This window comes from Diaporthe amygdali (assembly GCF_026229845.1).
Source record: "Diaporthe amygdali strain CAA958 chromosome Unknown NODE_4_length_2575358_cov_65_588622, whole genome shotgun sequence".
Taxonomy (NCBI): Eukaryota; Fungi; Ascomycota; class Sordariomycetes; order Diaporthales; family Diaporthaceae; genus Diaporthe; species Diaporthe amygdali.
Window position 1 is genome coordinate 1247260 of NW_026517024.1, and position 24786 is coordinate 1272045.

The 24786-nt window shown below is 53.6% G+C and overlaps 8 protein-coding genes across 8 annotated transcripts; 4 read left to right on the forward strand and 4 right to left on the reverse strand.

Annotated features, from left to right (window-relative positions):
• Positions 1-398: 398 nt before the first annotated feature.
• On the reverse strand, positions 399-1910 carry J7T55_008580 (bah domain-containing protein; the record flags this gene model as incomplete). The annotated part of the gene is made up of 4 exons (XM_053138912.1): positions 399-1007; positions 1071-1201; positions 1260-1553; positions 1631-1910. 4 exons carry the CDS (start codon positions 1908-1910, stop codon positions 399-401), a joined length of 1314 nt encoding a protein of 437 aa, XP_052997855.1.
• Positions 1911-3534: 1624 nt separating this feature from the next.
• J7T55_008581 (nuclear polyadenylated rna-binding protein nab2) lies at positions 3535-5138 on the reverse strand (the record flags this gene model as incomplete). The annotated part of the gene is made up of 2 exons (XM_053138913.1): positions 3535-4693; positions 4747-5138. 2 exons carry the CDS (start codon positions 5136-5138, stop codon positions 3535-3537), a joined length of 1551 nt encoding a protein of 516 aa, XP_052997856.1.
• A 3901-nt stretch (positions 5139-9039) lies between these two features.
• On the forward strand, positions 9040-11068 carry J7T55_008582 (glycoside hydrolase family 20 protein; the record flags this gene model as incomplete). Its single annotated transcript, XM_053138914.1, has 4 exons — positions 9040-9198; positions 9274-10440; positions 10502-10840; positions 10931-11068. The coding sequence occupies 4 exons, from the start codon at positions 9040-9042 to the stop codon at positions 11066-11068; spliced, it is 1803 nt and encodes a 600-aa protein (XP_052997857.1).
• A 615-nt stretch (positions 11069-11683) lies between these two features.
• J7T55_008583 (uncharacterized protein) lies at positions 11684-13197 on the forward strand (the record flags this gene model as incomplete). The annotated part of the gene is made up of 3 exons (XM_053138915.1): positions 11684-11948; positions 12019-12081; positions 12287-13197. 3 exons carry the CDS (start codon positions 11684-11686, stop codon positions 13195-13197), a joined length of 1239 nt encoding a protein of 412 aa, XP_052997858.1.
• Positions 13198-14720: 1523 nt separating this feature from the next.
• J7T55_008584 (uncharacterized protein) lies at positions 14721-15411 on the reverse strand (the record flags this gene model as incomplete). Its single annotated transcript, XM_053138917.1, has 2 exons — positions 14721-14944; positions 15282-15411. The coding sequence occupies 2 exons, from the start codon at positions 15409-15411 to the stop codon at positions 14721-14723; spliced, it is 354 nt and encodes a 117-aa protein (XP_052997859.1).
• Positions 15412-17109: 1698 nt separating this feature from the next.
• J7T55_008585 (chromodomain-helicase-dna-binding protein 3) lies at positions 17110-20241 on the forward strand (the record flags this gene model as incomplete). The annotated part of the gene is made up of 2 exons (XM_053138918.1): positions 17110-19982; positions 20043-20241. 2 exons carry the CDS (start codon positions 17110-17112, stop codon positions 20239-20241), a joined length of 3072 nt encoding a protein of 1023 aa, XP_052997860.1.
• An 816-nt stretch (positions 20242-21057) lies between these two features.
• J7T55_008586 (vacuolar atpase assembly integral membrane protein vma21) lies at positions 21058-21612 on the forward strand (the record flags this gene model as incomplete). The annotated part of the gene is made up of 3 exons (XM_053138919.1): positions 21058-21170; positions 21301-21392; positions 21476-21612. The coding sequence occupies 3 exons, from the start codon at positions 21058-21060 to the stop codon at positions 21610-21612; spliced, it is 342 nt and encodes a 113-aa protein (XP_052997861.1).
• A 1325-nt stretch (positions 21613-22937) lies between these two features.
• J7T55_008587 (uncharacterized protein) lies at positions 22938-24502 on the reverse strand (the record flags this gene model as incomplete). The annotated part of the gene is made up of 5 exons (XM_053138920.1): positions 22938-23524; positions 23601-23654; positions 23890-24009; positions 24070-24150; positions 24217-24502. The coding sequence occupies 5 exons, from the start codon at positions 24500-24502 to the stop codon at positions 22938-22940; spliced, it is 1128 nt and encodes a 375-aa protein (XP_052997862.1).
• Between the last annotated feature and the right edge of the window lie 284 nt (positions 24503-24786).

Below are 24786 nucleotides of genomic sequence, written 5' to 3' on the forward strand. Positions count from 1 at the left end.
TCGTGAATGGAACGTTTCGACAGTTGTAACAACCCAGGCAGTATTTCTCTAACAATGCAGGACGGAGTGGGGACTAAGGACTGATTAAGGACAGGATATTCATTTTGTGGGTAAACGACGACGTCCCCTTCTCGAATTTACAAACGTAACTCTAATGAGAGCCTTTTGCCTGCTCCCCTTCCAAAAAACGCCCTAGATAAAATGAAAACAGCAAGTGACCATTGTCCGTACTCCTCCTCCTGTCAAGCAAGGTATACGTCATACTCGCCCTCGGCGCTGAAGCTAAATGAAGAAAGGGTTTCGGATCATGAGAGGTAATGCACCCCCTAACAAAGAATTCCCAATGAAAACAATCCCGCAAGGCCCCCGGTGATGGAACACCGAGGATTTTGATGCCTCTAGCAAATGCGTGTGCCGCAAACAAGGCATTTGACCTCCTCCATCCAGGTCTTGTCGCCGTCGATGCCGTCTCTCAGGTCCGTGATCTCGAACATGTCTTGGTCCACCTTGAAGTTCGCCTCAAAGAGGCCCTCGTATGGTTTTGCGGAGCCCGCATCCGCCTTCTTCCGTCCCCGGCCGACCTTGCGTGCCGGCGTCTCTCCGGTCGGGGTTTGTGTTGTCGACACCCGGCCGTTCTGGGGCTGCACCGAGCCCTCCTCGGTCGCGACAGTAGACTCCTCCTTGAACTCGACAGAGTCGTTGGCGGCCTTGACTGTCTCTCCCTCCCCATCGGTCTTGACCTGGATTGGAAGCTCGGCAGCAACAGCACCGGTGCTCGGCTCGACTGGGCTGAGGGGCCGTTTTGCTTCCTCTTCTTCCACCTTCTCCTCCTTGACACCGGATGCTTTGTGCGGTTTGTCGGTTCCGAGGGCCTCGTACGTCTTGAGCAAAATGTCATGCTTCAGGCACTCCTCGTGGAGCCACTTCTTGCAAGTCTCGTTGGGGCACCCGACCAAAACCTTGTCCGGGTTTCCTGGTTGGTCGCACTTGCAGACTTTCTCGATGGCCTAGGATGAATTTCAGTCAGCATAGGCCCCATGCCCCACATTGCCAACCACGTGAACACTTACCGAGAGCTCCTGGGTCCGGACGTCGAAAGCTTGTCTCCAGTAAAGTGCGCTCTGGATCTGGTCGTCGTTCTCATCGGTCACTTGGTTGACAGTGGCTTGCTGGGTGACTGACACAACGTTGATGATGTCCACTGTGGCAATGCGTCAGCTCCAGATTGCTACCTCCCTCCCGCGGCTTCTGGTACTCACTGTGATTGGACGCGATCAACTCGTTCTGCCCATGGTAGGGTTGACGGCCAGAAACAGTCTTCTTCCCGTCGACGGTACCTTGTGGCAGCTCGTCTGGCCAGTACATCCAGTAAACGCGGGCATAGACGTGGTGCTCATCGCTCGCGCGAATTTCCAGGATTCGAGCAACCCAGTCATCGTTACTCTTAGCCCGTGGCCCGAGTTGCTCTTTGTTGGCGAAAGATTTCTGGCGCTCGATGGTGTCCTCGTTTGCGACGAAGATGTAGTTGTCACTGAAGTATTTGGAGCCGTTGACTAAGGCAGGCAAATTAGTAAGACGTGATCTGTCAACCCTGGAACTCCTGGAGTGCAAGGGAAGGGTAGCAACATACGAACGAAGCTGTTATATCGAGTCATCTCGGACCACCTCTTGGAGGGCTCGACCACGTAGTGGATATCCATGGTCTCGAAGCTCTTGAACTTGCCCGAGGGGGCGAAGGGAGACATCTGGACCGGGATCTTGCTGTGGCTGTCGTCGCCATCCTCTTCATTCCTTCTGCGCCGCTTCTTCTTTTGATCCCTATCCTTGGGGTCGATAAGCCGCACCGAGAAGGGGCACTCGGCCCTGCTGGCCTCGTCGACCTCACGAGTTCGCTTGCGCGGAGCAGCCATGGTTGAAGTTGGAGGAGGAGGACGGGTGGTCAGAGTTGGCGACAGGATGCGACAATTATCGTGGGCGTAGGCGCGGCAACGGGCAACGGATGGGGTGGCTGGGAGGGGGGAGGGGAGACGGGGCCAGGTGGGCAGAGTCTCTCGTCCAGGTTCTACTAAGGTCTGGGACTGCGACTGCGTCTGGGGCCTGCTGCAACCAGCTGGCGAGGGAGGGTGCGAGATGCGAGGCGAATCGGAGCGCGACAGCTTCCGACGATGGCTCGGCTGGACTGCGCGATGCGCGACAATCAATTGGTGATGGAAGAGATGCGGTCGCAAGCTTGAGCTGGATTGCCCTGCCGCCGTTGGGAATTGCCACGATCAAATTTCTCGGAAAACGCGTCGCAAAGGCGGAGCTATTGGGGGGGGGGGGGGTGGGAGAAAGCATTGGCAGTGGCTGGCAAAAAGTGGCACAGGGCCGTCGCGGATGACTTGGGGAACTTTGCGACCTTCAAAAGTCCCAGTCCGCCTAAATGCACGAGGGGGACAGCGTGCCAATACGGAGCGCTTGGCTCCTGCGGGGAAAGCTCTCTCCTCCCCTTCTCCTCTCTTACTGCTGTCATGTAATTCGGGTGGTGGGGACCCCCTGCCCGCCCAAGCCGTTGTTTCCTCGGGAGAGGTTCAGGCACAAACACAGGCACATTCTGGACCGTCTGACTGTGTACTCCATGTACTCTCCCAAGCTGGCCTCTTTGACCGCATATATGCAGAGTCGCGCCCCCCCCCCCTAGAATGTATATATCTTCGCCCTTTTGTCACTTTCCAAGAAAAGTTCATGTTAGATCTCTTTTATATATATTAGACACTCTCCGCTAGCTTCTCTCTTCCCAACGCTCTCTTCTAAATACACTGCCATGCGAAATTAGAAATGAGGGAACACCTATCCTTGGTGATAGCTGTACCTCCCTTGGGGAAGGACTTTCGTCTTCGAAGCTGTTGTTGGTCTATCATGGTGTGGATTAAGGCGGATGTGACGGCGAATTAGTCTGCCCGAAATAGCCTCCGTATGATTCGAGGGCCTGTGGATGAGGTGGGGTCCAGAATCTTGTAGAATCATGTGCACACAATAATAGCCCTGCTGTGACCATTTTGAGAGGTGCTGGCCTCTCAATACGGGAAGCGATGCAGGGACACAATCTTGGGCAGGCTGGCCAGTTGGCTAAACATCTCTGATGGGTGAACGGCGTCAGCGAAGTTAAACAGACAGTCACAGCACCAGTTTCAATAACACAGAAGAAGCATGGGGGGAGGCCCAGGGCCTCAACATCGATGCTTTGTCCATATCGCTACCCCCTGAACTCGAACCTGTCTAAACTGCCAAGATTAGCAGGGAACTGTGCTTTCTCTCCCTGAGATTCCATAAATGCTGATGTTCTCTTGACTGAGCCTTCCAACGCCTTCCGGTCGGTCCTCAAGCATGGCCAACCAATCTGCCTAGACCTGACAGCACCCTGTTGAAAATGAGAAAAGGGTTTGTATAATACAGGGCACACATATCCCAAGCCTGCTGTCCCTCGCCGCCTCACTCAATCATGTCAGACCCATCCGACTCGGCGTCCGAGTGCACCTCGAAGACGTAACGCTTCTAGCCCGTCACGGTCGCCTCAGTACCGCCCATCGCGTCGTCTCCTGAGCCAGGTATTACCTGCTCCTCAGCTGCTTTGCCATCCGCGAACTGGCGCTCACTGACGTGTTCCTTGGCGCCGTCAGCAGTCCACACCTTGTCGGGGAACGACCCGCGCTGGCCCTCCTCGTGCTTGAATTGACAGTATCGGTTCGTGCAGGGGCGGAACTTGCACATCACCGTGTTGTGGTAGAATTCACAGCCGGGTGTCTTGCAATCGGCGCCGTTGCGGCAGGGAGGCTTGGATGGGTGCTTAAACGGGCACCGGGCATTCTGACAGTTCGGCCAGAACTTGCAGTCTTGCTCGCTCTGGTGCGCCATCCTCGTGGCAGGCGACGGATGCCGACCAACACATTTGAAATTCTTACAAGCTGCACCAAAACTGCAAACATCCTGGACGTCGACTGTCGCTCCGGGGGGCGCGGCCGGTGATTGATGGGCAAACTTGCAGTCCTTGTTGTTGCAACTCAGATTGAAGCGGCAGACCGTTTCCTCGGGGTTTCCTTGCTCACGCTTGACACCAGACATGTCCGAATCCCCTTCACCCTGCTCAGTCGGCTCTGTCTTGGGCCCTTCCGACGCATGTGAGTGATTGCGACCATTCTGGTGGTGGCCACCGCGGCCTCGGAAATTGCCTCGTTGGTTGGGGTTCTGCGCGCGCTCAAACAGTGACTTTCCACGCCCCTGGCCGTTCGCCGCGCCGCCTTGCTGCATCATCAATTGTTGCTGCATCTGGTTCAGCATTTGTTGCTGCACTTCCATCATTTGCAAGAGATCCGATTGCTGTGGTTGACCGGGCATCATTCCCCAGCCGTTCATGGGTCCCATAGCTCCCCCGTTCATGCCAGGTGGGCCGGGAGGCATGGAGTTCATGTTAGCGAGGCCATGGGCGATGTTGGCTGCGCGTTGATTCGGTCCCCGCGGCTGTCTTCCAGTACCCATGCGAGGACCGGTCGGGGGTGTGCGGGAATGCGAGTTGATCCTCTCGTTGCCGGTCGCCCCGCGCACGCGGTGGAGGACATTCTCGTGCGTCCTGTCCATCGCGCGGTTTAGTTGTCCTACGAGTCGCTTCCCGCGGCCTCTGTCGGCACCGTTACGCATAGCTTTGGGGCCTGTAGGTCTGGTTTGAGTTAGCATGATACTTCCTATTCCCTCGGCGATTGTTTGACATACGCGTTGATTTCTGCGAGACCATCGTTTGTGCTCATGTCCATGTCCTGATCCTCATCAGGCACGCCCGACTCCGCCGGGACGGCTCCCGTCGTGGCGTCGGCTTGCGCATCGCCGGATCCGAACTGAACAGAGAGAGCGTCGATGGTGGCGAAAAGCCAGTTTGAGAACTCGAGAAGGCCAGAATCGTTGGGGTCGAGTCCGAGGAGGTCTGTTGATAGCTCTCTAGTGACCTCTTCTTGTGTCTTGCCGTTGACGAGCATGAGGATGATGTATTCGGTGAGGGCGGCATCGTCAGCACCTCCGGTGGCCCAGCCATACTGCTCCAGCTTCGGTTGGATAGCAGAGTTGAGGGCGTCAGCCAGAGGGGTATTGAGCTCGACTGAGACAGGCATTGTGTGTGGTTGCGAGGAGACGGCTGAGGTGGAGGCGAGGCGAGGCGAGGCGAGTCGAAAGATGGCAGAGACAGAAAGTATGGTGCGTGGCGACGGCAAGGAACCAGTTGGAAACCAGCCGCGACAAAGGCGGGCTCGACGGTGGAGGAGAGCGCTCGCAGGCGATGGCAGGTGGGCTTGCGGCACGACCTTGACAACAATGGATGGTCGAGTGGACAAGTGAACGGGAGGAGACGCGGGTGGTGGTCTGTTAGGCTTTTGGCCTGCTCTCAAAGTCAAAGCAACACCCAAGGCCAAAGAACCAAGTCCAAGCCTCGAACAAGAGGGCAGTTGGGTAAGTCGCGTGAGTTGCTGGGTTGATGGGAGGGGGAATTGGCATGGAGGTTGTTGTAGTGCAGGTGTTTTGGATTTGACGGGTGAAGTTTGCATGCAAGGCACTGTCAGCTAGCCTGCCAGCCAGCCAGCCAGCCAGCTAGCGCGCTAAGTCCGTCTGACTGACTGACTGACGAAATGCCGGCCCAGCCTTGCCTTCTGGGATGTGGCGCTGGCAGCTCCGGATCGGTGGCCTTGGCACCTGATTACTAAGACGACCCTGTTGGACGACTCACACCAGCTCAACACACAGTAGACCGACCACACACATAAACTAGCAGATAGTCCAATGTGCTTGCCACTCAGATGCAGGTCTACTTCTTTGAAATCAGGTGTTATCGCCTTCTCAGGTGAGTCAGAAATTACTCAAAAATTGAAACAGACCAGGCCTATGATTAATTTGTTATATCAAATATGAGTGACCATCACCCGGTCCTCGTCCCCTTGATCGAGTGTGCACTGGCACCAGATCACCAATTAATAAACATCTTCCCGAGCTCAAACCACAAGATGCCTATTGCAGTGTGCTTTATGACACAACATAAGCTCAAGTGATTTAGAAAATCTATGAGCATGAAATTTTCCATACCCTCCACCAACTATGACTGGCCTCTTTGTTATTCCTCATACTCCTGGCGTTGGCGTCCATCTTTCTCCCGGCAGAATCCAGAGACCAGGGATTATCCACCTCACGCACAATGCATCGATCAAGACGTCCCTGCCGCCCTTTCCCTTACCACCCATCAGGATATATGTGGTACACCATGTCGCCGTCATTGTGCTTGTAGCGATCACACATTTGGTTTTTACGGCTGCTCTACAAAGAAAATGACCGCAAGGCTGCTAAAGAGACGTCGTCCCGGCTGAGAATCATCGAGTCGATAGACGTGAAGTGTTTCTTCAGACTGCAACGGGTGAAGAGAGATATCACTTTCCCGCAAGAGCGCTCTACCACTCGCCAGGAGTAAGTTAGTATACTTGTCATGTTCCCGGTCTGCCTGGGTTGGCTGAGGCTCGGCAGCGGTCAATGCTCTCGTCAACACGATGTCACTACTCAAGATACGGCCCTCTGCCCAGTAATCAACCACAACAGCAAGGCCATGAGGGCACTCCTTGAAGTCTTGGAAGGAGAGATGCGCGAATACAAACTCCAGAGCATGGCGCCCTTCGCCCTCTTGCGCCTAATGCTTCAAATCCCCCTCATCGTCATGTTGGCGCCTTCGTACTTCTAGATTGTAAGGTTTCGCAGCAATGTCATGGGAACTGCTACATTTCAAGAAGTCAGAGGAAGAAATAACGTGTGCCTGGCTAAATCTCTTGGAACGACTGAAAGAGCTTGCGAGGTGAAAACGTCAAGCTTTATCTGCTCGACTCTGCTTTCGACGGTGTGCAAAGGTCACTGCCTCTTCAAACCTCCTAGAACACAACTCAAGCTTCTGAAGATACTGGGCTGACTTTTCCATCACGCCGGGGCACAGTGCCTTGTGCGATAACACAGGATGTGCTGCCTGCTGTGTGAGAAATTTAACAAAAGTGTCATCGGTCACTTTTGTCGTCGGCAAGCCATAGAGGATCTGCGCGAATGTAAATATCGAGGTTTCCGTCAATGTAACATTGTTCAATGCTCTTGAATTCACTTCAATAGATAAGAGTAGAGGAAGGCCTGCATGAGATGTCCCTCCACCCTGCCCCCCCCCCCACAAGAAATCGGTTGATTACAAAACTTTGTCTTCATAAGATTCACATGAGCACTTACAAATCTTGAACAACATTTACTATGGTCTGTGAGACTAGGCAAAATCTCCACAGCCGGTGTCTCCACACGTTGTACAGTGCACGGCCTGGGCGGGGATGGTTCCTGGCTGGTGGTTCCCTGGCGGTCAGCATGCAAAAAAAACCGACCGTAGCTCAGTACCAAGAATCAACATATCGCAGTTTCACAATAACCTATCCACCACAACATCGACTTCTAAGTATATTTTGATATCATCGAAATCAGACGCTTACTCTGAATATGTAAGTGTAATTTAAATCAATCACATCCTATGTGGTTGTTGAGGAATTTGGATTCTAACATGAAGGGTTTTGTTAGTTTAGGAGGGGATTTGGGGTACGGTCGGTTTTCTTTGCATTCTGACCGCCTGGGTGGTACGACCCTGACCGTGACTGGCTGGGCACCCCAGTCCTGTTTTGAGGCTTGACCTGACAGTGTGCAGGTGAGTGGTCATTTACAGCCGCAGTTCCTCTGTGCTCCCAGCTGAGCACCTCATGTTTCATTTCTAAATCTTGGGGGAAGTTGGCAGGCTCGTATCGTCCACAGCACAATTGAACAGAGAGGCAGCTAAGGTTCGCGCATGACACTCGGCAAGATCCCCGCTCTGTGCGCCATCCCATCCCCATCTCCATCCTATCCCGATCCCACCATCCCATCCGCCTGGTCCGTCCCACGCTGCCCATGCGCTTGCCATCCTTTCCCAAAAAATTAAGGTTGAGATCATCGTTGGTGGGTCGCTGTTCCGCAGCCAGGCTGGGATACAGGGAGAATGACTGGCTGAGTTGGGCTTATGGCCCTATTTCTTTGAACTCCTTTTTCGATCCTACCGCCAGCCAGTTCCGACTCCCGACATGCCTCCCTCCCTGACAGCTTGCTGAGTACCCGGTCGGTGGCTTGCAGACGTACAGGCATACAGGCATATCGCGCCCCCGTCAGCCGGCCTTAGCTTGCAGCTTGCTATCCTCGCCAGTCCGTCCCATCTGCCCATTTTGCTCACTTGGCCCATCCACACCTTGCTCGCCGCCGGGAAACCACAGTCTAGGCCGGCACTTGTGCCCTCTTCCCTCTGCCTTCCGCTCGCTAGACTATATTTCATCACTGCGCAGTGAACGCAACGTAACGTAACGTTGCGCTTGTGCCATAACGCCTCCAACCCTCTGAACCTCACGATCCCCAGGACCGTGTCTCGCGCAGACGTGCCCAGAGAACGCCCCGCCACCATCATATCCGACCCCCGTTGGTCATGCTCCTGCTCTGAGGCGTCAACGCGCAGCAGACCCCAAGGAACAACTGAACTATCTGAGCCTCTGCCTATCTTTGGAGAGACCCACCTGCCAGCAAGGTCCCTTCGATAGGTCCAGGAGATCCTTGATGAACCAACGCTGATCGGCACTACTGCACTTGACGCTCCCGCCTTTCCCAGGATCAAGTACGACGTACCCAAGCCTTGCGTTTGCATGGGCTTTGCCAATTACGAGCCAAAAGTCTAATAAATAACTGCGATTCACTCCCTCAATTTTATCACGCGCCCATCACCTCTTTACTCGGGCTTTGCTTTTCTTTGTCCAGTCATTCACTCCACCCACTCACCACTCAAATAAATACACAAGTGGCTACCCTCCAGTCGCTGCGTATTGCCCGCCTCGAGGCGCGTTATCCTTCTTGGCGCGTTTATTCGGCTTGTTCGACCTGTTTTTGCTCGCTCACGCATACCTTTCGCCTCGCAAAGTGACCTACTGCAGGTTCATCATCAAGATGGCCTCGCGACTGCTCTTGCCATTCCTGGTGGCTGTCGACCTTGTCTCAGCGCAAGGCTTGGGAGGATTGTGGCCCGTCCCTCAGCCCACCTTCACTGCTGGCACCACATCCCTGTTCATCAACCAGGACATTGAAGTTACTTACAACGGCGCATCTGTACGGTGGTCTACTCACAAGAGTTCCTTATCCTTTGAAGATGATTTGTATACTAAGAATGCTTTCCAAACACAGCTTACCCACGGGGCCGATTTAGAGCCGGCTTCCTTGACCAGCTCAGACATCACAACCGCTGCTGTCAACAGGGCTCTGGACAACATCTTCAACCAAAACTTTGTTCCATGGATGCTCGTCCCACGAAACTCACTTTCCAGCTATGAGCCATCGCCTAATGCCTCCGCCACCGGCGTTTCTTGTCTGGAAATAACTCTGACCGGTGGCAACACCACCTTCGATCCGACGGCAACCGACGTCGACGAGGCATACAGCTTGAGCATCGGTGAGGACGGCACTGCGAAGCTCTCCTCCAAGTCAACTTTCGGCATCCTTCACGGCCTGGAGACCTTCTCTCAGCTTTTCTATGAGCATTCCGCCGGCGGTGCGTGGTATCTGGTGAACGCCCCAATCGAAATTGAGGACTCGCCAGTCTATGGACACCGTGGACTCATGCTGGACACGGCCAGGCACTGGTTCCCAGTGGACGACATCCAGCGGACCATCGATGCCATGTCTTACAACAAGTTGAACAAGCTTCACGTGCACGTTACTGACTCACAGTCGTGGCCCCTCGAGATTCCAAGCATCCCTGAGCTGTCCGCCAAGGGTGCTTACAGCCAGTCTCAGGTATACTCGCCTGATGACATCAAGTCGATCCAGGAGTACGGTCTCGCCCGTGGCGTGGAGGTCTATCTCGAGATCGATATGCCTGGTCACATTGGCATTGTCGGTGAGGCTTTCCCGGACCTCGTTGTAGCCTACGATGCGCGGCCCTACTTTTTCTACTGCGCACAGCCTCCGTGTGGCGCATTCCGACTGAACAACTCGGATGTGGAAACTTTCCTCGGCAACCTATTCGATGACATCCTTCCACGTGTGGCGCCTTATACGAAATACTGGGGCACGGGCGGAGACGAACTGAATGCGAACGACTCGAGGTTTGATCCCGGCCTGAACACCAACGACAGCGCAGTGCTCCAGCCGCTACTGCAGGACTTCATTGACAACCAGCACACGCGTGTGCGCAATGCGGGTCTTACGCCTACGGTCTGGGAGGAGCTCGTGACCGAGTGGAACATTACGCTGGGATCGGACGTCGTTGTGCAGTCGTGGCTGGGCGGTGGTGCTGTCGCTGAAATCGCTTCCAAGGGTCACAAGGTCATCGACAGTGACTACAACTACTGGGTGAGTCACACGTCCAACTTTGACAGAAGCAAACGCCATGATGCTAACATAGAGCCTGCAGTATCTTGACTGTGGTCGGGGCCAGTGGCTCACTTTCGGCAACGAAATCTGGTCCCAGTTCACGCCTTTTAATGACTGGTGCGGCCCAGCGAAGAGCTGGGAGCTTGTTTACTCGCACGACCCAGCTGCAGGTCTCAATGGCACGGAAGCGGACCTCGTTTTGGGTGGCGAGGTCGCCGTTTGGTCAGAGACTATCGACAGCAACAACCTCGACAGCCTGGTATGGCCAAGGGCCAGCGCTGCCGGCGAGGTGCTCTGGTCAGGACGAACAGACTCGAGCGGCCAGAATCGCTCGCAGGTCACAGCGGCGCCGAGGCTGAACGCGCAGAGGCAGCGTCTGGTGAGCAGGGGCATCAGGGCGAGCCCGATCCAGATGGAGTGGTGCCTTCAGTACCCGAATGCGACGGGGTGCGAATACCCAAATGCCTAGGATGAGGAGCCTTCGGGTGATGACGAAGAGCACCCGGAGGAGTTCATTGCATTCGGGATGCTCGAGATCTTGGTCGATGTCCTCTCTCGCCTTACTCTCAGCATCTTCAGAGCAGCTGCGCACTGGATTCGCCAGTGAGATCTTTGAAAAGAACGACGCGATTCTGAGAATTACTCATTCCTGTATATAGATTTCTATATCGTGTTGCAGTAAAAAGCTAATAACAGCACGCATTATAATTCCCTCCGTCCGTTCCACCTAAAAGCCGTAGGTAGAATCAGGTCAGGTCCATTTGGGCAATTTGATCTCGGTGTGGGATAAGAACCCGCAGCACTCCTGTCAGGCAACTACGGGGGGGTACTTTCAGTGGGAAGGTTTGTTGCTCAGGTGGTTGGATCCAGGGCCCCCAGGTGATAAACGCAGCCACATGGCCTGGTGGATGACGCTATTGGAGCCCACGTGTCCCCCTTGCCTCAGCTGAACCCAAATCCCAGCACATTACAATCACAGTCAGCAGCACTGCCATTCTGACTTTCGTGATCATGCTCGCTGTAAGATTTATCTTGAATTTTGAGAAATAACCTCAACCGAGTTTCCTAAGTGATGAGTAGCTCTGCCGCCGGAGGTCGTTCCATTCCTCAACCGTGTTAGTCAAGCTCGGCCAAAACAAGGGTGAGCCACCGCAGGGGACCTGTAATACTCATCACAAACTACACGACCCATGAAAGACAACATCCTATCCGAGCTCTCAAGATGGACTTCATACAGAAGGCGGCTCAAACGGTCCTCCCGGGCCCGGATACAAGCATGCTGGTGATCACCACAGTGGTCACCACAGCCTCCCTATACACCATCCTAAACCGCATCATCTACCCCAGGCGGCCCTCCGTGCTCCAGAACCCGCTCAGCAGTCATATATCCAGCCTGTCTCCCGAGGAGCAGTCACAATTGCTCTACCCACCAGATTACTTCCCAGGAGCGCGCGACGTGCCCACTCCTTATGGGTCTATTAGATGCTGTGAGCGCAAGCCCGTGCCTGACCCCGGACTCGTGTTTTTGGGTTCGCGATGAGATGCTAACCTGCTCAGATGAGTTCGGTCCCGTCTCTGGAAGGAAGGTTCTCCTGATCCACGGGATTTCCACTTCGTGCAGTAAGCAGCTTACGACATCTTTTGTTCTCAACTCCCCGCGTAGAGACCTCCGCTACATTTGCGAGGTTTGTCACCAGCTGCTAGTCTTTGTTGGCCTGTCTTTCGTGAGATAGGCCATGACTGGCGGTGGCCCCGTTCCTAATCCGCTCTGAATTCAATTCAAACGTGTTCCAATTCCCTTGACGGCTGACCTCGGATTCTGTAGTGACCCTCACACACATCGCCCATGGGCTGGTCGAGCGCGGGTGCAGGGTTCTGCTGTTCGATCTGTTTGGCCGCGGGTATTCGGATGGTGTAGGCGATCTGCCCCACGATGAGCGGTTATACGTCAGCCAGGCCCTGTGCGTGCTTGCATCGAGTGAGCTCGCGTGGACAGGGCAGGGCGAGAAAGAGGGTTTCCACCTCGTGGGCTATTCCCTGGGCGGAGGCATCGCCGCGCATCTGGCGGCGACGTTTCCCAGCACCGTCAAGAGCCTGATCCTCCTCGCACCGGCTGGGATGATCCGGGAGGAGAATTTTGGCATTGTTGCAAAAGTCATCTTCAGAAGCGGGTGGGTGCCGGAGGGCATCGTGGAGATTATGACAAGATGGAGGCTGAAGAGGCCCATCGCCGAGAGCGCGAAGAGGAAGCCAAAGGGCGGCCCGAGCGGGACATCGACGCCGAAGTCACATCTGCCGGGCGACCAGGCCATCGACGCTACCGTGACGAGCGAGATTGCTGACGCCGCCGTCTCCGAGGCCCCGGGACCGTTGCAGCGGCAGGTGCTGAAGTACGTCAACTGGCAGGTTGCGAACCACGCGGGCTTTGTCCCGGCTTTCATGAGCACGTTGAGGTATGCGCCGATGATCAATCAGCATGAGGCATGGAGGAAGCTCGCGAAGAGAGAGCCCAATACGACGTGTTTCATTTTTGGGATCGGCGATGAGATCGTCAACGACGAGGACTACCGCCAGGATGTTCTACCGCTCGTCGGAGGCGAAGAACATGTTTTCTGGGCTCAACCTGTACCTGGCGGTCATGATTTCCCTATGGCTCATCCTGATCAGACCCTGGAGAGGATTTGGAGGTTCTGGGGATGGGATGAGGGCGTGGCTGCGTCTTGGGTGAAGACATGAGACTGGCGTCATTAATAGAACCTGTCCAAGAGTTTAATAATTACAGTAATTAGATGAGAGTTGGTAGACACAACGAATAGACACTCTCTTCACTGGGCACGTGTGTTCAAGCAAATTTCTCGAGCAAATTATACATTCGAAGAGATCGAAGAGATTCATGGATTCCAACCCATTTCGATTCGAGTTGCTTTGGCCACCTAGTTCGAGTGTCCGAGACATGCCCTTCATCTCGGATTTGATGATTTCAAAGAAAACTGATCAGTGCCTCGTGCTCAGAGATGGCAAGGCTGGCGGCTTTGGCGAAAATAAGCATGTCCGTACACAAGAGCGGCCGACTGAAATCTCCGATTGATGTTGAGGATATTCAATTACATACACCATTGAATCAACACCGCCATATTTGGGCTAAGGCGAAAACGTTATTGCAGAGCCCCTTGTGGCTTACATTCCTATACGGGTTTATTTTACAGTAAATCATCCTGCAGAGTATTCTTTTATAGAAAAGTATTATTGGAATCCAGGAAGACTCATATACGGCGTAGCCATATGAAATCAAGCAGGTCCTGTTTCGTAGTTCAACAAGTATCAAGGACCGCAAGGTGCATTTCAGCAACCATTATATCTATGCGCGTAACATCATCAAAAAAGGTTTACATGTGGAGTGCAAACTGTGCCTGGGTCCAAAACGCTGCTAAACTGCTACAATCCTTCATATAGGAGATGTGAGCAACACCTCGTCGCATGCATAGGAGTGCTCGCCGTGGCCCGTAGACGCCAGGGCCCTTCAACTTGCTTTGCAGACCACACTTTCTGCTAGGAAACGACTATTGTTTACTGCCCATCATGAGGGCCCTTTTCCCTAGCTTTCCCTGTTGGAAGCTGTCCGTGGTCAGTGTGCTGCTGTTTTTAGACGTGTTGGCGGCGCAGGATGCATACGAGAGCAAGCCGACATGATCATGGTGAGGGCTGGAGGCGCACATTAAGCGCACCAGGTATATACATTTCAATTGTAAGAAAATGAGTTCATGAATTTGTTTTGGGTTGGGATTTGTGAGATGCCGTCCAAATACGAGCGCCGTGTCGCCTGGTTGAGGGTGCGTTCACAGCTAAGGTCCAATAGCGGCGGCAGTGATATTTCTGACAACATCATCATGGAACAATGCAAGGGGTGCATATGATAAGTGCATCATTTGAATATTGAATGCCATCTATTGGTCGGCGAAGTGAATGCAGGATGGTGTTTTCAAGCGTATTTAAATTAACATGGAGAACAATTCTTCCAGCAGAGATACCAATGCGACCGGCCACGGGACCAGACATACGTTCTGAGATCGCAACAAGACCGTCCGAAGAAAGCCTTGAGACGCAAAGATACTCAAATCACTCCCTCTTAGATTATCCCCCCAAAAATTCTACCAACCATCGACGTGAAAAAAGCAAGCCTCGAAGGCTGGATATCATTGAGCAACGAAATTGTAACAGAAAGCTGTGTCGGGAAGTAGAGCCCATCAGTCAAGGTCAGCCTACTTCTTGAAAACGCCCAAGACCTTGGCCTTCAGCTTATCCGCCAAACCCTTGTGAGTGCCGTCTTCCCCACCCTCCTTGTGGGCGTGGTGGACATTTCCCTCGCCGCCCCTGCCAGTGTGGTGGTCCGTATCCTCGGTTGAAGGCCTGATGGCCGCTTCTGGCACAACCTCTTTGTCCGTCCTGGGAACGGCTGCATTGGAGTCCGTGATGTTGGCAGCGCCTAGAAATCATGTTAGATATTGTTATTATTTTTTCATTCTCTTTTTTTCTCATTTTGTTTTCTGAGCTTGGAGACTGTATATAAAACCGGGGCCCCGCTCCTGTGGCTCTTCCAGACCAGGCCTGTCGGAATACTGTGTACTTCTTCGCCGGCTTTCTAGCTTCCCGATCGAGCCGGTCACGCCACATATCAGGCCGGATGTGGGTTCTTCGCCGGTGATAGCACCAGAGATAAGAGACGTACAGCCCAGCCCAGCCCATGCCCCGGTCTTGACATCTTTCTCGACATCTTGACCAGACCCTTTGGCACAATTTAAGGAAAAAGACGCATCACGTACCTCCTCGGCCGGTGCTCACACCGGTGCCAGCCTCTCCCTCACGGACGACTTCGCCATCTGTGTACTTGGTATCATCTGGGTACACATTGCCCTGACCTCCTCTTCCGTGGCTCACAGGAGGGGCGCTCATGTTGGCTGTCTCGATTTTTGATTGTAAGGTTGTGGGTCCTTGGAAGTGGGTACAGATCGATCTAGAGATCTGCCACGATATAGAGGAGTGAGTGAGTATGCGGGGGATGATTTGCTTTTGCTGGCGCGAGTGTACAAGAGAAATCAAGGGCCGTTGGGTGAAGGAGGGAGGGGGAGCGTCACAATAAATAAAGCTGCAGTAAGACCGGGTAGAAACAAGGTCGCATTAGAGTCTAATATTCAGCCCCAGCCCCAAGAAATGACAGCTGCGAGGTCGGTGACACCATAGCTCATGTCGAATCACAGCAGTCATCAGAGCATCATGTCTGCAGCTGGTGGCCCAAGGACGCGGGATAGCGATCAAGACGGCCATTCCTTGGTTTGATGCCGAGTCCCTGTCATTCGAGATATGCGGCGGGCTGGGCTGTTGATTGGGCCCCGGCAGCGTACAAAGAGCAATTACGTAGCTAAATTTGGCGTCTTTCAAACCCGTGGGGTGGTTCCGATTGACCTGAGGCCTTGCAGCGCATTCAGTACAGGCTGCAAGGGCACCCAGCACTGAGTGTGGCTTGCCGGCTTGCCCAACACGGTTTTTCACATGGGATCAACACCTCCACTGGGATAATATTCCCTGGATAACCTTCTCTGGGCACACTTCGTTGCAATCATCTCCATCGGGGTGACCCTCTGTAGGACAAAGTCCTGTGTCTCGTAAGATGACCTAGGCAGTGCAAGCAAACTTTCCCTTCCTAGCTCTCTCCGTTTCACTGAGAGTAATTTGGGCGGCCTGCCCTGTATCATTTGTGTCATTGTCATTGAGACGGTCTGCCGTATCACTGCAAGCTTCACCATGACGTAGCCGAGGGCGAGGGTGATAAGATAAAGGGACAGCTATCGAGGGCTCCCCTTGGGCGGGCGGATGCAGGGAGTGCCCAGACTCTTGCTGGGCCCACCTGGACACAGTTGGTCTGTACCTTGAACCTCACTCACAGGCATCAAGTACCCAAGCCAGCTTCCAAGCTGTTGGATTGTTTGTCTGCAGACTGATTCATCACATAAGAAGACACGAGGATTGAAAGAAATGGACGTTCTTCTGTACTTGGATTACTTTATGACTGGGCTTTCCGAAGAGTAAGATTTCTGTTCAAGTACCTCGATCACATAGTTAGTTGGCTGCAACACACAGACACCGGTCTGCAGGTTATCGCACATACACTCGTTGGAAATAATGAACAATGCAAGACAATAGAGAGACAATAGGCAGAGTCAGACTATCAGCAACTTGGCTGGTTGCAACCTCATACAGAGGCCAGGAAATATTTGGCAGGGAGAGACATCAATCAGAATCGCCCGCCGCACGTGCAGTCGCGTCAAAAGTCTAAAGGTAATTTGCAGTACTACCCCACACTAGTGGCTGGAAAAGCGTGTCTACCGCGCGCCGCGGTCCATTGTTCTTTTTTCCCAAAAATGGGAACGCATTTGGGAAGCCAAGGGGATCCGCGCTACTGCTAGACCGCGGTCGCCCACTTCATTCACTTGCAACTTTCAACATCAGCCTTGTCGCCTACCTGCAACACCACTCTCGCACCCTGCCCTCGCTTTCGGCGTGCACTCCTTGACATTCCAAATCCTGTCACCCAAGAACACGACTGTGCACCCATCCATTCAATCCCCTTGCAATCATCATTGTATTCGAAGCATGAGTTCCTCCTCCTTCACCTCGCCTGGTCGCGAGGTCGTTCCTGCCACCAGCAGCCCGCCTGCTGGTCTCGAGGATGACCCTATTGACATCAGCTCCGACGACAACGACGAGCTGCAGGGCAATGGCTCTCACTTGTCGCCGTACTTCACACAACCCACTCAGATCCTCAGTCGACCAACCCTCAAGGCGCCGACCCAGCCAACCCAGCCAACCCAAATTCCAACCCAAATCGTTGACCGCCCAAGGCTTGGCCTCGGTGCAAATGTCCAGAAATCACCATCCACCTCGCCTCAATCCGACAGCGCCAGGGTTGAGGTCCCCGCCTCCTCACCTTTCCGGCAACAATCTTCACAGCGACCCCTACCGTCTGCTTTCGATCGAATGCGAATGGCTCCTGCTGGCACCTCCTTTAGGGCCCCTCCAAAGATCTCTACAAAGCCTGTCTATCAGTCGACAGTGAAGCAGATCCCCACCAAGCGCGAATATGCTCCGGTCTCAGATGATGAGCTTGACACAACACGATACGCCGCCGATAGCTCTGGCGACGAGAGCCCAGCACGAGGCGATATCCAGCGCTCCTCATTCCAACGCCAGCAGCCAAAGTCCCCGTCACCTGCTAGTGCTTCCCTGTACAAGCAGCATGCTTCAAAACAACAGCTGGCAAAGGTATTGCGCGAGTTCAAGTATTCCTCAAACACGTCGCCCTCCAGCTCCATTGGCTCACTGCCCTCGGCGCAGCCTTCCTCGAGGAGCTCAGAACCCTCTCGGTCACCATCGCCCCGACCGAAACGCAGACGACTCGTTCGCGGTCGAAACCCCAACAACTCCCCCAGCTCCTCGCAGGTCGTCCAATCAGCCCCTCAGCTCATCAACCTCATTGAAGACGATGATGACGACGACGACCCTACCTCCAACGATAAGGACGATGGAGATAACTACGTAATGGATCAGCAAGAGGAGTCATCTGAGGACGAGAGCGAGACAGGCGGCCGATCACCGGACAAGGCTGCTGCCCCGCATTCCTTGGTGGGAACCAAGCGCAAGGAGAAGATACTGCAATACCTGGCCGTTTGCTCAGTGGAGAGCCTCATGGCTGATGCCAAAATCCCGAAGGACGCGGCGAAGCACATGCTCGACAAGCGGCCTTTCCGCACCGCCGAGCAGGTCAAGGCTGTCATGAAGTTCAAGATGTCGCGCGGGAAGAAGATCAGACATGACCTTGGGCAGGAGGTCTTCGACGAGCTTGTTGAGTACATGAAGCGACTCGATGCAATCGACCGAGTTGTCCAGTACTGCGATACTCAGGGACACAAAACCAGGCTCAAGATTGGGTCATGGAAAATGGATCAGATGGGCAAGACAAAGGGCCCCTCGAGTGACCCATCCAGCATCCTCCCGTTCGCTCAGGAGCCAAAGGCAATGCGAGGGCACTGCACTATGCAGCCATATCAGCTTTTTGGGATGAACTGGATGTGGCAGCTCTACGGCCAGCGCTTCGGAGGCATTCTCGCCGACGATATGGGCTTGGGGAAAACCTGCCAGGTTGTGTCATTCATCGCCCTGCTCGTGGATCAGTACAACAACGGTTTCTTCCAGGAGAGGCCCTGGCCCAACTTGGTTGTGGTCCCGCCCTCGGTCTTGGAGAACTGGGAGAATGAGTTCGAAAAGTTCGCCCCGGGTTTGTCTATCATCAAATATTCCGGAAAGCCTGGCGAACGCGACGAACTTGCGCTTGAGATTCGGGACGCTCCAGAGGATTATCACGTCATCCTCACTTCGTACTCGCAGATGAGTCGACCTAGGGATGCGAATGCTATGAACAAGATCGGCATCAATGCAGCAATCTTCGATGAGGGGCACAAGTTGAAGAACCCCAGCGCCCAGATCTACAAGGAGCTGATCTGTATTAATGCTGCCTGGAAGCTCATCATGACCGGTACCCCCATCCAGAACAACATCATGGAGATGGTGTCACTCTTGAACTTCCTATCTCCGAGCGTTTTCCGGCAGTACAGCGAGCATCTGGAAGATCTGTTCGTGCAAAAGGCATCGCTCCAACAAGTCTCTGAGGGCGCCGTCCTCCTGAGCGACCGAGTGAAGCGTGCACGGAGCATTCTTGAACCCTTCATTCTCCAGCGGAGAAAGGAGCAGGTCTTGAGCAACATGCCGGCCAAAATTCGGAGGGCTGTGTACTGCGACATGGACGACAGCCAGAAGGAGCTCTACGAAGACTTCGTCCGCAAGTTTCGTGATGCCAAGCTTCACAAAGCTCTCAGCGGTGGTCGCAAGAACGACATGAACAACCCCTGGATCCAGCTCCGTAAGGCTGCCATCCACCCACAGCTCTTCCGCCGATTTTTCACCGATGAGAAGTGCGAGAAGATGGCCAAGACCCTGATGAAGTCTGTGTCTCAGGACATCTTGAGACAGCCCAATCTTACTCACCTTACCAACGAGTTGAAGAACGAGTCCGACTTCCAGCTGCACCTCTGGTGTCGTGACTACCCTTGCATCCGCAGCTTTGACTGCCCACAGGACACTTGGTTGAAGAGCGGCAAGGTTCAGAAGCTCTTGGAGCTCATCGGCGGATACCAGAAGGAGGGCGACCGGGTCCTCGTCTTTTCGCGATTTGCGATGGTTCTTTCCATCCTTGAAGAGTGTCTCGCGCAGGCCGGCATCAACCATCTCGTCCTGCAGGGAGAGACCAAAGTCGCCGAGCGCCAACAACTCATTGATCAGTTCAATGAGGACAAGACGATCACAGTGTTCCTGTTAACGACGAAGGCCGGCGGGACAGGCATCAATTTAACAGCTGCCAACAAGGTCGTTCTCTTTGACCAGTCGGACAACCCACAAGACGACATTCAGGCGTAAGTTTCCTCTTTCATCCCCGCGGATACACTATGGCATCGCGACTGACATGAGAACAGTGAAAACCGTGCCCATCGCCTTGGCCAGCAGCGCGAGGTAGAGGTCAGCCGCCTCCTGTCGAAGGGCACGATTGACGAGCTGATCTACAAGGCCTGCCAGCGCAAGCTCGAGCTCGCAGGCAAGATCACCGGCCATCATGAGGAGATTACAGATGAGGATGTAGAGGCCGAGGTCTCCAAGATGCTGCTCCAGGAGTGAAAGAAAGAAGAAGTAGCATACATGAACGTGCGCAAGGCATTATGCAGTTGGCGTTGTATACAGGCGTCAGGATTCTGATTGCGATACCCCTCATTGCATCTAAAGTTAGACGCGTGTAGGTTCATAGAAATGATCAATAATATGGTTAAGTCACTCAACCTTGCCCGTTTCCTGATGTTGTGTCTTCCATGTCTTATTGACCAAGTGCGATACTCCTGTGTCGCTTCTGCCCTAGACAACCCGTAAAAGTAATAAGAATGTATAGTTAATACTACACCATCACGTGTAGATCGTTTCCCTGGTTGACTTCGGAAAGACGAGTTGCTGTCCAGTTTCGGCGTCTACATTTTATAAAGTTTACATCGTGATTTGTGTGATTATTGACTAACACACGTGCAAGAAGATAAATAAAAAGAAGCAGGAGTATCAGTTTATTTTCCAGGTACTTGATTCAATGTGTTGTATCATATTGGCATCAACATGCATGATCGAAAGACAAGGTCTACACTGCCTAAGACATGGCGCTTGTGTTGGAGTGCTCTTTTGCAGCGGGTACGCAACGGCCAATGCAGCGATGTTAGTGGGCTTTGACACCCCTGGAAGGCCAAGCCCCTTCCGCTGCTCTTTACGTCGCCTCATCAGCAAACCCACGCACAGCACTGAGAGCTCGAGCTTCACCACCCCGGTACATCATCAAGACGCCGCAATCATAAAACATTTTCTCACAACGCCCGGCCTCACCTCACCCGTACGGATACCCCATCTCAACTTGTTCACTCGCTACTCACTCATCTCTCACGCCCCCAAGTCAGCAACATGGCCACCCAAAGAATCATCTCGGGCGAGAAGACCATCCTCGAGAAAGATGACATCGTCGGCGCCAGCCCAGCAGCCGGCACGAAGTCCAACATCGCTCCCGCGGTGCCCATGTAGGCGCCCCCCCCCCAACACCCCATTCTTCTCCCTGACGGACTCACCATGAGGGTCGAAAGAGGAGACACCCGTCTGTCCTGGCATCCCGTTTACTGACAGACACGGCCCACGGCGGCCTTTGCCCAGGGACGTGATCGCGAAGCTGCTGGCCTTCACGTTCGCCATGATCGTCGTGCCCATCGGCTCGTACTTCCTGACCGTCAACACCGTGTTCAAAGGTGAGTAGATAGTAGGGGAAAACAAAACCAATCAACACGCACACCCCTCAAGCCAGAGGGCTAAGCAGCTGATTCGGTCACAGGCAACTCGACCTTCGCGGGCGCCACGGCCGCCATCATGGCCAACGTCGTGCTCATCGCCTACGTAATCGTCGCCATGAGGGAGGACCAGTCGGAGCAGTTGGAGAATAAGGGTAAGGAGGGCAAGAAGGACCGCTGAGGGGGTGTATTTACCTGCCTGCCTACCTGCCTTGTCTACAACGCATTCATTCTGACCCGGGCATTCTGCCACATATGTCTTATCATTTACAATGTATCGCATGCAACCTGGCGTTTGTGGGGGTGGAAAATCTTGGGCATTCAGTAGATATGTCTGAGTTGGCATCAGTGGCTGGTTGAATAAGCAAAAGGGCTTCGATGGGACATTGCAAATCCCGGTGTCCTCTGTGATGTGAATAGGTGGCCGCATACTATCGCGAGATTTGGCAACATAGCACATGAGTTGATTTGGTTTGGGCTTCCGGTTCAAGTCTCCCGATGTCATTGCAAGCCGCTCCATCTAGACAGAGTGAGTTGGGCTGCCTCTATCTGAAATCGAGTAAAACGCCAGCGCCTTAAAAGGCCCGCCCTTCCCAATTTGTGTGTGCCCTAACCTTGGACGTGCCGTCCTGCCTCCGCCTGGCCTGGCATAGCCTGTACACTTCCTCCATCATTGGGAGGGAAAATGACTCTGCTAATGAGCGTTCAGATTTGGGTATTACCGTCCCCAGGCTGCCTAGCCCCGCTCCTGGATAATCCTCCTAGGTCTATATCAAAGCCCAAACACTTCGTACCCGCATGGATATGGGTAAAGGTGAAAATCGATCCGCATGCATTCTTGCATCCTTGTACAAGAATTCCGTGGCCCCTTATATGTACGCATGTATCCCGTTATGTTCCGACATCGTCGAGGCAAAACTTAATCGAAGTATTGCTCCATTCAGTCCTCCATTTGGTTCAGAACGTCCTGTTTGAGAGCGTCTTGTTTCACAAATGTTCAAATGCTGAAGTTTCGCTAAGCCGATATTATGCCCACGTTCTGGCCTCAAAAACTTGACGTCTTTTCTTTGCGACCAAAAAATATGTGGCGAAAGTAGTCAAAAGTAAGTAATGTGGTGTTCGTAGTCCGAGATTCCGTGGAATCTGTGCTCCGTTTTTTTGCGGTGTAAATATCGCGTATGAGCTTGCTGAAGAAGGCGAAAGGTGAGGTATCGAGACGTTCGCATTGGCTTCGAAGTGCAGGTAAAAGTGGTATCCAAAAGAGATGCATTGCCATCATGAACATAGATGGCATACATCGAGATTATCCCACATACCAGATAGGAATATCTGGAAGGTGTCCTTGTCGATGTGCTTGATCGTTCGGTCAATCTTACTTGTGTTGAATCGATTGACGAGAACCGACTTTCAGAGTGTCTATCGCCCGCCTTGGTCATACACTCGTCCGCCTCGTACTTGGGGTTGCTCTCTCGCTTCGTCAGGTCGCTGCAGTGGGTTGTTCCTTCCCTAAAGACCCTTGCTCAGGCGCTTGAACCAGCTCTTGCGCTTCTCGCCCGTGTCTGGTCGTTGTTGTGACTCCTGTGTCGTCGGCTTTCTGAGGATAGCCCCATCCTTCCTTGGCACTGCAGGTGCTCCTCCGCCATTTTGGTACCCGTACTGAGCAGAGCCAGGACTGGCAACAGTGAAGGACGATGTTTGATACTCAGGTGTCTGGCTGAAGCCAATTCCGTAATCATTTATGGGTTCTGGCTGGCGCCTTGGCTGCTGGCGCTCGATGGAGCTGTTGTCTGAGCTTGTTGGGTCCGTCTGGTAGCCTGCTGGCTCTGCCGAAGTTCCTGAGCCCGACGCGACTGTCTCGTAAGATCGCTGATTGTTGCCCGCCCCATAAAGGTTCGCTCCATTCTGCCGGTTCCGGTACTGCTGCTCGGGGCCTGGGCCGGGGCCGGGGCCCATGCGTGGAGGTAGCCTTCTTCGGTCTGGAGGTCCCCATCGATATTGATCTTGATAACCGTCCCGGGGTGCACCACTCTCAGGCCTGAAGGTCGACTGTGGCCGGCTGCTATAGTAGCTGTCGTGTTGGTAACGTCCAGCGTCTGCCATGAGATGTCAGTTATACACTCCCAAGAATAATTGAAATGGAAAGGGGATTCTAGTAAAATAATAGCTTACTGCCACCGCCGTAGTAGCTATTCCTCGGGTTGAATGTCATCACGGACTCGTTATCTTTGACAGGTCGAAATGTCAGTAACAGCACCATTTGTTGAAGAGCGTGTTGTGTCAATGACAGTGGGAAATCCCAAGGCCTCCAAGCGGAATTTGCGTTGCAACTCATCGTCTCTCATGGATCCTGACGAGCGCATAATTTCTTCTGCTATCAACCGTACCAAGAAAGGAGGCCCAGGGTTCCAGGGAAGCGTGTGAGTGTGGGGGAAAGAGGGTAGGGGCAGTCGATATTTACCTCCTCCTGCATTGACCATTGAGTTCCTGTAATTGCCTTCAATTGCGGCCTCGAATGCACGAATGGTGTCCAGAGGTCGCTCCTCCCGCCAGCGCGTTGGATTGGACAGGTCAGGATCGGCTGCATCGTTGGAGTCAGTACCTTATCGGGCAAAAACAAATGTACTGGGTGGTGACAAACTTATGACATTTCCGGATTGATCCTTGTGTTCGAGCGCACGTAGGCTCTGCAAATTGTTCGCAGCGTGTGCAGCAATATCAGCTATAAATGTAGTTTGTCAGTAAAAAGCTATCCAACTCGTTCTGGCAAACAGTGGCAGCAACGTACAAGGCTCCGCCTCGTTCATAGCCATGGTGGGATCAGCCTTGCTGTGCAGTCGCCGGCGCTCCTTTTCGTTATGGCTTTCCACCAAATGCTCTTTCTTGTCGCTCTTCTGGGACTTGTCCGACTGAAGACTAAAACCTCTGGATCTGGGGCGCGGCCTCGCTGTGTTGGAGTGAGTTTGCTGCAGCTGGGACTGCTGATAGTGGACTTGTTGGTTTTGCTGATTAGGATAGTTGGACTGCTGGCCCGGGGGCGCAGGCAAGGGGTGGGTATTATACTGCGACGCCATGGTGACTTCGCAGGGGCCGGCCGTTCCTCTGTAGATTGTACGTCAATCGCGATGGGAACCTTGGAAACCAGGGCTCGTCGGCTCGTTGGATGGAACTGGCAGGGTTGCGAAGCGGATCCAACTGACACAGGACCCGCAGATAGAACGAGAATTCGATGTGCGTGGATCGACAACTGTGCTTTGTCGGTGCTGGTGCGTGTGCACTGAAGTGGAGACCGACTGGGGTGAGTGAAGCCTAGATTAGAGGAGGAAGGGCGGTAAAGTGGAATTGTAGAGTCGCGATG